This window comes from Miniopterus schreibersii (assembly GCF_964146895.1).
Source record: "Miniopterus schreibersii genome assembly, chromosome: 7".
In the NCBI taxonomy this organism is placed as follows: Eukaryota; Metazoa; Chordata; class Mammalia; order Chiroptera; family Miniopteridae; genus Miniopterus; species Miniopterus schreibersii.
The window spans coordinates 43,590,541-43,607,942 of NC_138108.1; the positions used below are offsets into that span (position 1 = coordinate 43,590,541).

General features: G+C 37.2%; 2 protein-coding genes across 5 annotated transcripts; one reads left to right on the forward strand and one right to left on the reverse strand.

Annotated features, from left to right (window-relative positions):
- The first annotated feature begins 539 nt into the window (after positions 1-539).
- Positions 540-7,428, forward strand: METTL5 (methyltransferase 5, N6-adenosine). 3 transcript variants are annotated; one of them, XM_081143273.1, is made up of 8 exons: positions 540-646; positions 788-938; positions 3,021-3,135; positions 3,491-3,672; positions 4,609-4,691; positions 5,343-5,394; positions 6,902-6,951; positions 7,326-7,428. In XM_081143273.1, the coding sequence occupies exons 2-8, from the start codon at positions 830-832 to the stop codon at positions 7,362-7,364; spliced, it is 630 nt and encodes a 209-aa protein (XP_080999399.1). In that variant the 5' UTR covers positions 540-646; positions 788-829; the 3' UTR covers positions 7,365-7,428. The 3 variants fall into 3 exon arrangements, with proteins under 3 accessions (XP_080999399.1, XP_080999400.1, XP_080999401.1); XM_081143274.1 differs by having other exon boundaries at positions 555-642; XM_081143275.1 differs by lacking the exon at positions 540-646 and adding an exon at positions 2,781-2,830 and having other exon boundaries at positions 853-938.
- SSB (small RNA binding exonuclease protection factor La) lies at positions 5,866-16,116 on the reverse strand. 2 transcript variants are annotated; one of them, XM_081143272.1, is made up of 12 exons: positions 15,981-16,116; positions 14,364-14,435; positions 12,349-12,452; positions 12,088-12,262; positions 11,079-11,186; positions 10,887-10,987; positions 9,476-9,547; positions 9,114-9,156; positions 8,620-8,760; positions 8,062-8,248; positions 7,794-7,925; positions 5,866-7,517 (listed from the first exon to the last, which is right to left on the reverse strand). In XM_081143272.1, the coding sequence occupies exons 2-12, from the start codon at positions 14,424-14,426 to the stop codon at positions 7,429-7,431; spliced, it is 1,215 nt and encodes a 404-aa protein (XP_080999398.1). In that variant the 5' UTR covers positions 14,427-14,435; positions 15,981-16,116; the 3' UTR covers positions 5,866-7,428. The 2 variants fall into 2 exon arrangements, with proteins under 2 accessions (XP_080999398.1, XP_080999397.1); XM_081143271.1 differs by having other exon boundaries at positions 16,013-16,110.
- Between the last annotated feature and the right edge of the window lie 1,286 nt (positions 16,117-17,402).

Here is a 17,402-nt window from a genome sequence, read left to right on the forward strand (position 1 = left end):
CTGTATTATAGTTCTGCAAAGTGTTATTATTGGGGAAACTGAGTAAAAAATATACAGGACCTCTATGTGCTATTTTTATACTTGCATATGAATTTATAATTATCTCAAAACATAAATTTTAAATCAATTTTTTATAGGAAAAAAAATGACCTAAAAAGAGGGAAACAAAGTTATAATAAAGTAGGACATGCTAATGGCCAAGGAGGCAAAGGTGACGGGATTGCTACTGTTGAGTGGGGGCCTGAGAGACAGAAAGCAGAAAGGGCCACACTGGGCATTAAACGAAAATGACCATGACTTTCACCCCCTTTGTTTCCCTATCCTTTGAGGGCCTGCAGCTACTCAAGAAAAAGCTGGAAGGTACCGGCTATGTCACAGGCGGCGGGGCGGCTGAGGGGTGCGGGAAGGGCGGGCTCTACCGGCGGTGCCGACGGTCCCGAGTGGGGGTGGATGAGGACCTAGAGTCGCCGGCGGAACCGGTGAGCCTGGTCGCAGTTGCAGCCCGGCGAGGGACCACAGGGAGCGCCCGTGGTTAGCGCGCTTCCGGCCCGGCCGTGGAGCTAGCAGCCTCTTGAAACCCAGGCTGGAGCCGCCGCTCGTCTCCGAGATTCCCGGGATCGGCGCCGGATACCCTGGCGGCAGGCGGGTCAGAGGCCGGCGGAAAGGGCCTGGGCCTGTGTGTCCTTCGCGTCCTTCGTCTCCTGCCCGGCCCCTGGGCCGGTGGCGCTGAAAAATGGGCGGGGGGTTGGTGGTACGGGAAATTAAGGTTAAACAACTTTCTCTGCAGATCCAGTGCAGTTAAACCCCGAGAACCCACACTTTTTAAAAGATGAAGAAGTTCAGACTTAAGGAACTAGAGAGTCGCCTGCAACAAGTGGATGGATTCGAAAAGCCCAAGCTACTTCTAGAACAGTATCCCACCAGGCCGCACATTGCAGGTAGGGCGGCTGGTGACCACGCCTTTGCTTCGCGGGTTGGCTAGTCCCGTAGTGAAATGAGAACAGTTATTTAGATACAAAGAACCTGCGGAGGAAATGCGCTGAAAGATCACATACGATGTGAGACACACGCACAGACACGCCCGTTGTCATTTTACTGTTCAGTTTTTACATAGCCCTTAATACTGCCAGGCATCTTTTTAATGTGTTTGTTTCTCTCGTTACACTATAAACTCCTTGAGGGCAAAGAATTTGATGGTCTTGTTCACACGGTTCCCAGTGCCTGAAGAGTTTCTGGTAACTAGTTAGAAGCTCAGTAAATATTTGCTAAATAAGAATCAATTTCCTATTGCAATGAATTGTCAGCACAGAGATTTCTATGCTATACCCTGCCCTAGAAATGAATATTAGAGTTGCTAGCTGAAGGACTGAGTTTAAGAAATCCAGAATAGGTGCTATATAAATATGAGGATGCATTTCAATTTTAAAAATGATCTGAGAATCAGCAGTGTTGCTTGATGTGAGAGACTGGTACCAGTAATAAGGAGAGAATACAGGAAAAAATGTTCATATTTAATAAACATTGCCAATGTCCTAAGATTGGGGAATCTTAGGAAAATTAATTTGCTGGCAACACCTGCAAGGAGGAAACTCTTCCAATTCCAACATAGTTCTGTTTCTAAGCTGCCAATGAAAGTTGAGGAAAATACTTGCTTACCTGCACTTAATTTCAACCAAAAATTGACACAAGCCCTGGCCAACTTTCTCAGTGATTAGAGCGTCCGCCCTTGGACTGAAGGATGCCGGGTTTGATTCCGGTCAAGGGCAAGTACCTCAGTTGCAGGCTCAATCCCAGGCCCCTGTTGGGGCACGTGTGGGAGGCAATCAATTGATGTGAGACATCACATCGATGTTTCTCTCTCTCTCTCTCTTCCTTCCACTCTTTCTGAAAAGCAATGGAAAAATATCCTCGGGTGAGGATTAAAAAAAAAACTGACACAAAACTGTGTCTGGGTTAAGACCAGTTCACTCAATTTAGATAATGACTTCTTTAATGTCTTCTGGTTATAGGGTTTCTGAGTGGAATTCAGTTTTTTAAAAGACCAGTTTCATGCCCAGTGTGTAACATGCATATGGATATGCTAATTCTTTACCAGCTTCAAAGTCACTAACACCTGCAGCAATAATCAGAACAGCACAGCCAGCCTGAGATGACCTGAAATTGTGTTTTTGATTAAACCTCTGGATCCTGGGGCATCAGTGATGGCCAGTAATCCTTGCAGGGTTCAGATATCCACAGGGAGATATGAGTGATCTTACTCATAAGTAACCTTCAGTATATCCCAGACCTTTGTGTATTTGAATATCCCTTTCCAATTTCAGCAGCTTCTGCTGTACTCCTTTTCTTTCAGGTCTTACTAGATTATGAATATTATGTATCTGTAGATCATAAACATATGTGTTTAAATACGTCAGTCTAAAAGCTATATTATGAATGTAGGTCTTTTTCTTTCCCATTCTAGCTTAAGCTTATGGTACCTGGAGACAAATTCATTGCAAAAAAGTTCAGTGCCATTTTAATGTTAATACAGTTGTTCCTGGATTAACAGAGTTCACAAATCAGTAAAATTTCAAAATAATGTTGGACACACTGATAAAGGGTTGCCAAGTTTACATATTGAGAAGGAAAGATATCTTTAAAACCTATTTACTCTTACTATTCTTTCATAAAAATATTTCAATATCAAAGAAAACTGATATATGTATGTGTATATGGCAATGTTTTGACAAAGCTGAGGAAAAAACCATTTTGACCTTATTTTTCTCATTTTTACCTCGAAGTTTTGTCATTCTCAGCATTGTCAGCAGAGACTAGTTTTGGGGAACCACTGGTATGTGTTTGTTTTTTGTGGGGCCTTGTACTACAATACCAAGTTATTATGCCTATGTTTTTAATTATCTGGAATGCCATTTGGGGGAGGACTAGATAATGAAAGACAAATTGTTTTAAAGAGTCATTTGCACAAATTGGATATTGGTCATCAACTTGCTTATTCTCTAATATGTTTTTTGATCTTTTAGCATGTATGCTCTATACAATTCATAATACATATGATGACATTGAAAATAAAATGATTGCAGATCTAGGATGTGGTTGTGGAGTACTTAGCATCGGAACTGCAATGTTAGGAGCTGGGTAGGTGATCCAGTATATACTGTTTGGTATGGGGTGGCTTTAATAGGCATAAATAGGATCAACTGATTATATTTATGGGTCTCTATAGTATGAGATGAGGGGACTGAGAATCTGATAATGAGTACATTTTGAATGAGCAGAACAAACTAAAAAACAAAACAGTAACGGCAACAGGCAGATGCCTCCCTTGTATATAAACCTCAGTTTCCAACCCCTCCCAAGTTGGGAAATCATGCTGTTGAAAGGTAACTCACTCTTACTTTGCCAGTTGGGCTAAAAAGGTTATGGTTTTGATTGTGTTATTGTTTTGACTTGGAAACCATAAGCAGTCGCTCTTTGTGTTTTGTATTTATAGGTTGTGTGTTGGATTTGACATAGATGAAGATGCACTGGAAATATTTAATAGGAATGTGGAAGAGTTTGAGTTAACAAATGTTGATATGGTTCAATGTGATGTGTGCTCATTATCTAACAGAATGTCCAAGTCATTTGATACAGTAATTATGAATCCTCCCTTTGGGACCAAGAATAATAAAGGTTAGTAATAAAAATCAGGTGTATTGGTTTTAAAAACCACCTGCTCATTATTTGGGTTAATTGAGTTTATCACTCTTCATTAAATAAACCAGTCTCTTACCAGTATAGTTATTTCAGTTTCAGTTTGTGTAATGCATGAATAGGGAATTGAATTTTTCAATCTTTGTTTTCACAAATTTGTTATAAATGAAAAAAATTCTTTTTATACTCCATCTGGTTTCAAGAATGATTTACTGCCTGGTCTGTGTGGCTCAGTGGTTAACCATCACCCTAAGATCCAGGAGATCATGGTTCCATTTGTCAGGGCACATGCCCTAGTTTCGAGCTCAATCCCCAGTAGGGGGCGTGCAGGAGGCAGCCGATCAGTGACACTCTCTCCTCATTGATGCTTCTCTCTTTCCCTCTCCCTTCCTCTCTGAAATCAGTAAAAACATTAAAAATTACCTAACCCTTATGAATTATTATGAATCCTATGAAGTATTTTATACTTTTAGAACCTCTTTTTAATGCCTTAACACACCCAAGGGTTTTATCATGTGTCCATTAGAAACAGTGACTCGCTGTGGCTTTTTATTTTGTTGTGGGCAAGGAGGGTAGGAAATCAGTAAGAAGAGAAAGACACGTAAAGAGCCCTCCTTGCACCCCCACCCCTCCCCCAATTCTGATTACTACTGTTTCCTTCTCCCCTCTTTGAAAGTCATTAAATGGGAATGATACTGAAATTTTTATTGATCCTTATTCAAATACGACAGTATAATTCTGGTTTTATTCTATCAACCTTATATTTAGATGTTTTACTTATTTGTCACTTGTCTTTTTGCAGAAAGAATTTGAAGTGGCTATTTTGATATTTATTAATACTTGGTATTCACTTAATCTTCCATTTTGATATAAATATAAATAAATATAAATTGGAGCATTTTCTACTCTTAACAGGGACAGATATGGCATTCCTGAAGACTGCTTTGGAAATGGCAAGAACAGCAGTATATTCTTTGCACAAATCCTCAACCAGAGAAGTAAGTTCAAATCATCATGATATTGTGTCATTTATTTTTATTTTTATTGTTTTTAATCCTTACCTGAGAGTATTTTCCATTGCTTTTCAGAGAGAGTGGAAAGGGGAGAAAGAGAAACATCGATGTGAGAGAAACATATCGATTGGTTGCCTCCTGCACGCACCCCAACCAGGGCCGGGTATTGAGCCTACAACTGAAGTACGTGCCCTTGGTCGGACTTGAACCCAAGACCCTTCAGTCCAAGGGCTGACGCTCTAACCACTGAGCCAAACACGCTAGGGTTGTCATTTATTTTTAAAATCATGAGGGTTGTAAGGATTTGCTGTGAAAATTTATTTATTGGTAAATAAATCTAAATACCAGAGTATTTATTTCTCCTGGCCTTTTTTAAACATCTGGAACTCAGAAATGGAAATTTCCCTTTAATTAGCTAGCATTTGTAATTAGTTTTCTTCTAGCCCATGTAATTTTTTGTCCAATATTTGTTCAGGTAGGAACTGTTACCAGGAAAGAAACTATAATTCAGTTGAAAAACGTTAAGGGACTAAACTCTAATGAAGTTTTAAAAGCTTGAAAACATAATATCAAGTATTAGTAAAAAAACAATAACTATTTAAAAATCAGTTTGCATTAACATGTTATTATGTTCAGCACATTCAAAAGAAAGCTGCAGAATGGAAAATCAAGATAGACATCATTGCAGGTAAGACAATTTTTAAGTTTCTCATAAAACAAATCTCAATTCTAATTATCTAAGAAAGCCAAAATGCATTAGCTAAACCAGAATTTTTATACAGGTGCTGAAAAGATACTGTAAGTCATGTTTTTTAGTGTGGCAAAATGGGTGTAATTGGTAATGGGTAGCAAATTCAGTAAAGGCAGGGTATCAATGTTTGTCTAAGACAGTCACAATTTATGTATACATTTTACTGAAAACTTCTAATAGTACCCAAGTATTTGGTCACCCCAGGCTAACAGAACCCTTACATAGCTTCACAGTGACTAAAAATCTTGGGTTTGGAGTTGGTCTGACCTGTTTGGAATCCATTCATGGAAAATACCACCAGATTATGCCTGGATCACCTTTCTTTTTAATTTTCCAATTGCCCCTGAAGTCAAGTAACGTGAAGCTTTTTTTTAGTGGGGGGTAGAATAGTCATCCACACTGAGTAAATCATGCTTGATATGCTTTTATTAGTAAAGTGGATAATATTCACAAACATCAAAATGGGGAACGCATACAACTAGAAGCTAACTGCAATCCAAATAATTTTGAAAAGCCTGAAATAAGAGTACAATAAGGGAGAAATGTTTTTTACACAATAATAATCTATGAACTAGCAAGCACTGTGGTGTTAACCATATAACTTAATCTATTAATTAATGTGTAAAAGGTCGGTCTTCCTATTATATTCAGTATTGTCATTCCTTACGTAGTTTAAGGTAGTAGAATATGCAACATGGAGCACCTTAGAACAGTTCCAGTAGTACACCAAACCAGAGACTTGCTACTCCAAAAGTAGTCTTTAGATCATCAGCATTGACATCCCTTGGGAGCTTATTAGACTTGTAGAATTTCAGCCTCCCCCCAGACCTACTGAATTATAACTTGCACCTCAGTAAGATTTGAAGGTGATTTGATTGCACAGTAAAATTTCAGAGCTGTGACCTAGTTAGAATTTGCGTTGTAATATATGAAGGGATAGGTACACTCACTGCCATCCCTCTAAAATGGATCAGTAGTAAGTTTGGAGCACCTATGTTATTTTTTAGTAAGAATGTTTTCATTTGAGAGCTTAGTTGGAAAATACATAGCTACTTCCTACTATTACTAAAATTGAGACTATAAAATTTTAAAATAGGCATACTTATGAGATTGCTATTGATCAGGAAATTAAAAAAATAGGAAGATACTATCATTTTTATAGGATATACTTTTGTCCCCTTGTTAGCCTTCTAAACTCTTCCCCATAACCTCAAATTTTGGTATAAATGACTAAAATAGCAAAAATGCAAACTCAATTTGCCATGGCTAATCTTGGGGACATATCTCAGCAGTCCTTGGATACCAAGTTAAAGTGACAGGTCTAAAATCTTCAGTTTACCAGCTTTTAGTGCTCTCTTAATTCATGGGATTTTTTTAGTCAAGGGTGGTAAATGCTTGGAAATATAATTTTTATGCTTAGATGGGCTTTTTTTTTGTTTTATAGAGCTGAGATATGACCTGCCAGCATCATACAAATTTCATAAAAAGAAATCAGTAAGTTTCGAGCTTTACAATAAGTAATTATTTTTAATGTTATCAAGTTGCCTGAGTAAATACAGAAGGCCAACCTGGGAGACAGATTATGGAACAGCCTACAATCAACAGCCAATACTCTGGTTTAAGATAAATTCTTTCTCAAATACCTTGAGCAGAAAAAAATAAACTAAGTTTTTGCTCTTTTTACATAGTATATATTTTATTAGTTTGTACTAATACATTCTCATATTACAAAGGCAATTTAGTACAAGAATCTTTCTTTTGATATTTGAACAATCTGAAATAACATACAACTGTACATCAAAAAAAATCCTCATTTGAATAACAAAAAAAAGACAAGCTAGACAACAAAAAATGTTCCTTTCTTACAGGTGGACATTGAAGTGGATCTAATTCGGTTTTCTTTTTAAAAGCCTCCAAAGACAAACACAGCTGAAAACCTAATTAAAATGAATAAAAAATTTGTTTACTAAATTACTGGTCTCCAGCACCATTTTCTGTTTTCTGCTGTTTTGATGCAGGTTCTTCTTTGTCTGTTTCTTCTCTTGCTCTTTTTACTGGTCCTATACAATAACAGAGTTAATTTTTGTTAAGTTCACTGTAAGAATTACTGTTTTACTGTTGAGCACAATTACCATTGAGAAAAGGCTTTCCCTTTAGTACAGATATTCCGCTCTCTAAACTTATCTTCCAAACATCCTTGTTATCCACTTGTAAAAACACCACAGCTGGGGTAAATCGCAATCCAAGAGTGTCACTCATACAGAAACTGAAAAACCACATCACTGTCCTCTCCCACAATTTCTCATGCAAGTTCCAAAGAACTTAGAAAAACTTACCTGATGCACCATTTTCATCACGTTCATCATCACTATCAAATTTAGTTTTCTTGCCCTGGAACTGTACTTTTCCTTTAGCAGACCCAGTCTGGGCAGCTTTATTTCCCTTTCCTTTTCCTTTAAATCTGCGACCTGAAGAGACAATTGAGAAATCAGTAAAGAAATGTTTTAAATCTCTTGTCCCTGTCTTTGAACACCTATTACAATTTTTACTCAAGCAAATGAGTTTAAATAACCAAACTGTCAGAAAAAAATCAGAACTAATGACCTTTTGACTTCCATTTGTTTAAGGATTCTTGCTGATCTTCTATGATTTTTTTCAATGCTTCTTTTTCCACATCTCCATCTAGTACTTCCCATGTCACTTCTTTGTTCCTTAATTGTAGGTTACCATTATTTGCATCTTTGGCTTTATCCAGTGCTTCCTTAGCTTTTTCTTTAAACAGAATTATTCCCTACACCAAAGACAAAAAGCCACACCCTTAAGTTTTTGGTGTCACAGTTAATACTTTCAAAGTAATTTTTCCTAGCCTGCAAAATCTTCCAGGCCATTAGTAGTTTTGATGAATTTTAGTGAATATCAGGAAGGAAATTACTACAAAACTTATAGTCACTGATCCAACAATTATTTACAGCACAACAGAAAATGTCAGATATCACATGGAGTTACAGCAATAACAAAATGGACAAGTAAATGGTTAAACAGGAACTATTTTCATAAACACATTAATAAAAAATTGCTTTTTCTCTAGTAAATTATTCCATCTAAAAGATAAATTTCTATGGATTTTCAACGTTGGCAAAAAGCATATGAATATTTCCAAACCTCTTTTGCTCCTCTGACAAAGTCTATCCATTTTATTTCACCATGATTTGAGAAAAGAATGTGCAAATCTTCTCTACAGGTCTGATCATCTAGGTCCCCCGAAAATTTCAACAAGCAGCCAATCTTTTCTTCTAGAGATTTCTATAAAAATATACAAGACAATAAAAGTTTCTTAAAAGCAACCACAAATCAAAAATGGTTTATACCTATACAAGGAAAAGGCTAGAAACTAAAATGCTATTTTAAAGTAGTTTAATAATTGGTACATTTCATCCTTTGTTCTACAATGGCTTCTGATTTAACTAATTTCTCCAACAAATAATATTTAATTAGTTATATATTTTAGTTCTATAAATCTGGTTATTATCTCTGGATAAATAATTTTAGCCAATAATGTTTGTCTATTACTTTAGTATAATAACAACTACAGACTTGCTGACATATTTTCTGTGAAAAGTCCTTTGAATTCTTAGATAACAGTAATATATACTTACCATTTCAGCATTTTCTGCTAGCTTTTGTTTTTCTTCTTGTTCTCTACAAATAAAAATGTAATTAAAATGTTTCCATTTACTATATAAGAAAATTAAATCCCGATATAGACCACCTTGATCACTAAACAACTTAATAACCAAAGCCAGTCCTTAAAATTTCTTATTATCCAATGCTAGAGTGCAACACACATGTGGCCCCCAGATTATCAAGGCAACATTAAGACCTCAATGTTTCAAGAGCCAAAGAAAGGCTTAGTGCTACTCATTTTCAGAGATAATCATCAGCTCCATTTCCCAGAACCTCTATCTACCTTTGTCAAAGAGTAAGGAATTAAAATGTTCTATCAGCTCCATTTACTTACTTTTTAGCTCGTAATTTAGCTTCCACTTTATTTTGCTTTCTTTCTTCATTTTTTTTTGCAAAGTAATCTTCCCTAAAGGACACAAAATATAAAGGCTAAATTCATAAGAACAAAGATTTCAAATTTTGAATGCTTTAAGACATGGCATAAGAAATGTTACATTTTCTATCAACATAATTACCTAAAAACGCAAAAGATGTCAAGGAAGTTACTCTTCTATTTTTTTTTTTAAATAACAGCTTTACCAAGAAGTAATTCACATGCCATAAAACTCACCACTTTAAAGTGTGTAATTCAATGCCTTTTAATATATCCAGAAAGTACAACTACCACTGTTATCTAATTTCAGAACATTTTCATGACCCCAAAAAGAAACCCCAATATCCATTAACAATCTCATATTGGTTTTCATTTATCATTCATGTATTTTTTAAAAAAGTAAACCAGAAGTTATGTAAAATATTTTAAGGTTTCAGAGTTTTCTACAGTGTTCATTTCACAAAAGGAGAACATTCTAAAATCCCTCCTTGAGACCCAAGTATAACAACAATTAAAAAATCAGATTTAAAAAATACTTTTGAGGGGCCCTGGCCGGGTGGCGGAATTGATTAGAGCATTGTCCGTACAGCAGAAGGTTGCAGCAGAAGATTGCGGGTTCAATTACTATCAGGGCACATACCTAAGTTTCAGGTTCGATCCCTGGTCGAGGCATGTAAGGGAGGCAACAAATCGAAGCTCTCTCACATGGATGTTTCTCTCTCTCTCCTGCCTTTTCCTCTCTCTCTAAAAATCAATAAAAACATCCTCAGGTGAGGATTAAAAAAGAAAAATACTTTTGAGAGTTTAACACTGAACATGATCCATCACAGTGCATCTCTAAGTCCACCAGGTTTAGTACACAGCGTCTTTAGAATACTGTGTAACGCAAAAGTAAGAGACTACGGTCCTACATCTAATTTTATCATGAAAATGCTCTGGTTTGTCCTAGTTTTTAGACACACATATTAAAGAATATGGTCCAAATTTCTATTACACAATCCTTTGTACTATATAAAAATATAAGCATATATAGATTATGAGAAAAACAGATAAAAATTGTACTGGTTTATTCTCTAATACTGAAAGCCCAAATTTTAGTATCCAGCCTGATTAAGAGTTATAGATGCAAAATAAGTACTAACCCTTAACCTCCTTTATTAATTGCTAACAGAGAAAAGGTACTAATAAACACTTCTATATATTCTCAAAGGACTAATAGTTTCCACTAAACAAATTTCAAGCATTCCTCAAAGGATACCTATGGATACCAAACTGCTGGCCTTATAGAGGATGCTATTTCATACTCCTTACCCCAGTATGTCAATTCCATATAACTATGTGGCCAGAAGAAACATCAGCAAAAAAGACTTACTTGAAAAGTATTAGCAGATCTGTATCTTTGTACTTTTGTCCAGGGGTCTCCACAAACTTTTTAGCAGATTCAATGCTATCAAACACAGCAAATATGGATCCCTTTTAAAAGGGGAAGGAAGATTTTTTTTTTTAGTTATGTGTCCAATATATTTTTCAACTACAAAAAGTCTGTTACATTATACAACTGTACCTTAAATGCTTTGTGCAATGTTCTTCTCATCTGAATATTTAGTACTTGACCTTTACCTTCTAACCATTCTTTTATATCATCAAGGGTTGCATCAGTAGGGAAACCTTTCTGTGAATAGGAAGAAATGTACAAATGATTTCTCAGATAAACAATTGGCCAGAAATTCTGAATCCCTCTGTCTTGAAATGAAGCCAGGATATCCCTTCCTCCCTCCCTCTCAAATGTTTAACAGCTCTGGTTAAGAGCCACTGCTATGCAGTGCAATAAAAGTGACTCTTTTATCTGGGATTCAATTCAAAATAATCCAGTGGGGACAGGGATAAAATAAGATTAATCACGTGTTAATAACTGTTGAAGTTGGATAATGGCGTATTATATATCCAATCTACTTTTATATGTCTGAAATTTTCCAGAATAAAAAAAACTACTTAAAAATCAGTATGCTGCCCGGTGGGGCATGGCTCAGTGGCTGAGCGTCGACCTAGGGTCCAGGAGGTCACAGTTGATTCCCAGTCAGGGCACATACCCAGGTTGCGGGCTCGATCCCCAGATCCCAGTTGGGAGCATACAGGAGGCAGCCGATCAATGACGACTCTCTCATCATTGATGTTTCTCTCTCTCTCTCTCCCTCTCCCTGAGATCAATAAAGACATATTTTTTTTCAAAAAGGAAAGTTTCACAGAATTTTGTTCTCCATAATTAAAAAAAAATTAATATGCTAAAGAAAATTGCTATCAAGTTTAGCTGACAATAAATAAGAACAGGTGCTATGCATTGGGTGCTTACAATATGCTAAAGATGTTGTCCAATGGCATATGGGTTTTTCATTTAATTCTCACAACAGTGCTATAAGGTAAAAATGTTATCCCCATTTATGAAGATGAAGCTTAAAGAGGTTAAGAACATATAGTAAAGTTATGATTCCTGAGCCCTTATTCTCACCAACTCTACTATATGTTCTTTCTAAATAAATGTAAGATATAATTAAGCGCATTAAGGGCCTACTTACAATATAAACAGATCTGTTTTTTACATCATTTTTATATTCATCAGTCACTTCAGGTAGAGGTTTGTTTGGAGATCTTCTGATTTTGGTTTTATCTTCACTTATTTCCATGAGTTCTGCCTTTGATTTGCTCAAAGCTTCTACTATTACATTAAAGTCTGTTGTTAGACGATTTAACCTGAAGAATATGTATAAAAGCACTGTAAGACTTAGTACTAGCACTTGTTAACAGAAAATCTAAAGATGGTTTTAAAAGGTTTTTACCTATTGAATTTTATCATTATTTCCAAAGGTACCCAGCCTTCATCCAGTTTGATTTGTTCCTTTAAAAATTTGTCTCGTGGCAAATTGAAGTCACCAAAATAATACTGCAAGATAATTATAATATATTTCAGATCATTGTATAATATTGAATCCAACTCCAGAGGGTTTATTTAAAATTACCATTATATCACTAAGTTCTATTCCTTAAAAATATATGTCATGCCCTGGCATGTGTGGCTCAGTTGGTTGAGTGCCATCCCATGAACCAAAAGGTTACTGGTTTGATTCCCAGTCAGGGCACATGTTCGGGTTTTGGGCTTAATCCCCAGTGGAAGGTGTGCAGGAGGCAGCCGAATGATGTATCTCTCTCTCTCTCTCTCTTAAAATCAATAAAAATGTATTTTTAAAAAAATACATGCCATAAATATTTCCTCCTAAATATGCTATAATTAAATATTTATAACACAAATTTAACAAAAAGGTAAAACTAAAAAGTGATTACTTATGTAATTAACAGATATGTCAACAACAAATAAAAATGTAAGAATTTAATATATAAAAAAATTCTTGCTTCAAATCAATGTGGAAAGAATAAATAAAAAAACTGGAATAAAATGGTTAATCACTCTAATTTTTAACAAAAGTGTGTATTAATTTAAGCATAGAGGTACTCTTTCTGAGTATAAAAACAAAGAAAACCATACGTGAAAAGGCCCAAGCATGACTACTTGGAATTCCAAAAAGCAAGACAAACACAGGAGTTCATTAATAATTCTTACAAATCAAGGGGGAAGAAAAAAAACCAGAAAACACTAAAAGAAAAACGAATAAAGGACATTTAAAAAATTACTAAAACTAAACATATACTATGAACATAAGTTCAACCTCATTAATCAGAGAAATGTAAATCAATGAAATAGCATTTTCACCTGACAAATTGGCCAAAATTCTAAAACAAGTATACCTAGTATTGGCCTGAACACAGAAATGGTCATGCAGGTAGAGATGTAAACTGGCCATAAGTATTGAGCCAGTACATCTCATTCTAGGAATTTTATCTTAAATCAGTAAACATGCTTACTAAGATTTATATATAAAGATGTTCATTATAAAGTACTAACCAAAGTGTAAAAGGGTATTCATCAGGCTTTTAACCTTGATTACCTCAGGAGGATGGGATCTGAGAGATGGCATGCTGTAGAAGGGAAATCACTAACTTTTTCTATATACGTCTTTGTATTATTCTAAACAATAAACAGAATAGTTTGTAATTTTTCTTCACAATTATAAGTTAGTACAAAAAGTTGCAACATACGAAATTTTAAGTAGCAGAGAGGTACAGCTTAAAAAAACAGGTCTGAGAATTGCCCGAAACACCAAATAATATGAAGGTTTTCAGTAAAAAAATAAAATATAAATTAAGAAACAATTTCCCCCAGCAGCCATTATTGTAAAGCTTCAAGCTGGAAATACAAGACTTAAGTTCAAACAAATGCTAAGAGGACTTTGAAAACAGATACTCTGTTAAAAGTTACAATAGCTGAAAACTATTTGGGCAGAAAAGAATGACTAAGATCTTCAAAAATATAAAAGTGTTATTTAACAGGGAAGGTACTTTACAAAGAATTATGTTATCTTATTAAGTGCCAGTCACTCCGTTGTATGTTTTACATTTTATTAAATGTAATCCTCACACCCACCTTATGAGGAAGGTTTTACATACTATCATCCTTCACTTTATAGACCAGGAAATTAAAGAAAAAAAGTTAAGTAACATTAGTCTACAGTGTTATTTTTTGAACTGTCTATAGTCTTTGGGTTCATAAACTGGCTCCACCAATAAAAAACTGTATACTGCCATATGTACAACTAATTCAACAAATCAAAGACTAGCCAAATGATGAATAGGTCAATATATGTACTGGAACTAAATGTTCTTCCTATATTTTGTTTTGAGGCCCTAAATTTCCTTTCAAAGAGCTTGTTTTCACAGTTGAATAGAACAAGGATCATACCTCAATTTGATGACATATTTTGGCCTCCAGAGCAGCCAGTTTTTCATCACCATTTTCGGCCATTGTGGCTATCTGTAAATTTTTCCAAATTGGCATTATTGTTATTTTTTTAACATAAAACTCAAGATCAAAAAAAGAACGTTTAAAAATTATCAATATCCCATTATGGTTAAAAAAAAAAAAAAATCAAGAATTTTTAATTTCACAGGTTCAATTTCTCTACTCAATTCTCAAATTTCAAAAAAAGAAAACTCTGGAATAAGTAATGGAAAACTGAAAAGCTACTGATAATACACACCCCTTTCAGTAAATCCCTGTTCCATCTTCTACAACAAAGCAAGTGGTTATCTTCATTATGGATCTCAGTCCCACTTGTTTGGTATGGGTCAAATTTCTTTTAAAATTAGTCACAGCTGACTTACTAAAATCTTTATCAGCAAAGATTAAGTATCATAACTTTTAAGGTGAAAAAAATTCACAGAGTATTTCCAGGATTCGATTAGATGATGTGTATTAATGTACATGAGAAAAATCACAATTTGAAAGCCTGGGTACACTAAAACAACAATAAGCTGGAAGTATGCCTACTCATTCATTAATATATTGACTAACCAGTTTCCTGGTTAGCAGTGCAAGAGAAAATGAGGCTGTGAGGTTGTTTTGCTAGGGACACAAAACCAAGCCTCCTCACTTCAAATTGCTTGCCTCCCTCCAGTGCTCTATTAAACCATCCAGTCATCCACATTGTACAAAAGTATATAGGAACTCATCAAGGATATCTGCCATTAATTGACTCTATCTTTGGTACACTTCTTGAAGGCACTGCTTATACACAATTACTATCAATAAGCGGGACGCATACTGGAAGCTCTTGCAATAGGGATTTTTATATGGTGCACATCCCGCTACAAAGTTCGCTCAATCTTATGCATCGGTTTGTCGACCACCATCTACGTTCCTAAGCTATTACCATTATCTAGGGCTCATTATAAAGCAAAGGGTGAGATAAAAGAACTATTTAGTCCCTACAAGTCTTGGCCTACTCAATTTTGGAACTTCATCATATTCTTCCCCAGAATGTACAACTCGATGTGAAATATTAGCCAGTTAACATTTTGCACAGAAGCCTTGATGTGAGTGAATGGGGACCCTAAAAACCCGAGTTACGCTAGGGGAACACCTACAGCCCCGATTCTCGGGCTTCCACTCTCTCCTGCATGATCCAAAGAACCCTTCGGAGTTTCGCCGCGTCAGCCTCCCCGGGGACTTACACAGGTGGCCCCAAACGTCCGCCTTCGGCTACGCTGAAAACGGTGAAGGTAAGAAACTAAAGACGCAGTGGGGATGCGGGCAACTTCTGTCCAAAGATCCAGCCAGGGACCCGTCCCAAAGCAACCATTGGCTCGCTTGGGTCCCAGCCACGTGCGCAGAACCCCTGGCTCCAGCATTTCTCTCCCAGGGGCCCTCTCCCCTTCCTGACCAGCGCGCCGCCTCCAGCCGCGGCCCACGCGGCCCAGGACTGAAACCCGAGGAAGGCGAGGAGCGGAGGCGCCCACCATGAGGCAGCAAAGAAAGGAAAAGCGCCGTCTGCACCACGCACAGCAGACCCTTTCGTACCTTATTCTCATTAGGCCTCGAGAGTCGCTCACCTTTAAGGCCCCGGTCCCACAGAGCCGGGCCACCTCCGCGTCGCCTCTTCTAACGCGCGCGCAAAGATGGGGACTGTCCCGGCAGCCCTTGCGCCAGTGGGCGTGGCTTCGGGAGCGCGGAAGCTGGCGCGGCGCCGTCGCAGCGTTATGATGCCGTGGTAGTCCGGCCCCTGCTCCGCCCCCCGCCGCCCCAAGAAATCGCGTTAGTGTCCAGAGGGGCGAAGATGTTAGCGTAAATACTTATTTTAAGTGTGGGGTTTTGCGTGTTTTTTTGAGAGAGAGAGAGGAAGGGAGAGAGAGAGAAACATTATTTGTTGTTCCACTTTATACAGTCGTTGGTCGCTTCTTGTAGGTGCCCTGACCAGGGATCAAACCCCACAACCTCGCGCTACCCGACTGAGCTACCGGCCTAGGGCAGTACAGTCATTTTAGAAAGCAACTTGAAAGTATCTGCTGAAGTTTAAAAGGTATATAGCAGATGGCCCAAAGTCCATTCCTAATAATATAGTCTAGGGAAATTTTCACATCTGTGCACAGGAAAGCGTGTTCAAGAATATTCATAGCAACACTGCATATAAATGCAAAATATTTGGAATTAACTAAATGTCCACCAGAAAAGAAAAAGTGACTAAATTATGGTGTAATTAAACACTGAAATAATAAACAATACTGTGCCCTGGCGGGTGTGGCTCAGCGGGTTGGCAGTGCCCCCTCCCCTGCACCGAGAGGTTGCCGGTTCAGTCCTTGTCAGGGCACGTGCCCAGGTTGCCGCTGATCCCCAGGAGGGGCTGCAGGAAGCTGCAGATCAGTGATTCTATCTCATCATTGATGTTTCTATCTCCCCTCTCCCTTCCTCTCTGAAATCAATAAAAACATGTATTTTTAAGTTGATAAGAAATATAAGTAGTGCCCCCAGTCATTGTGGCAATGAAAAATCCCACCCACATGGCCTGGCCGGTGTGGCTCAGTCAGTTGAGCATTGTCCCCTGCACAGAAAGTTTGCCCACCTGGGTGTGTAAGCAGCTGATCTGTGTTTCCCTCTTCCATCGATGTTTCTCTCTCTCTCCTCCCTTCCTCTCTCCAAAAAATCAATTTTTAAAAATCTTAAAAAAAAACCTACCCACATTTCTAAACACTAAGGGGTGGTGGCTATTGCTCCTCCTCTAACCCTGCCCCCCATGCTGAGAACAATTTGGATAATGGCATTGTTTCATTGGGACATTTAGTTTGAAATACGTATTAGACATCCAGGTATCGATGTCAAGCGGAGAGTTGGTAAATGAGTTTGGAACTTAGGGGAAAAGTCAGGGTTCGAGATACAAATTTCAGAGTTGTTAACATATTGAAGACATTTAAAGTCATGGCATTAGATGATCTCTCCTAGAGAGAG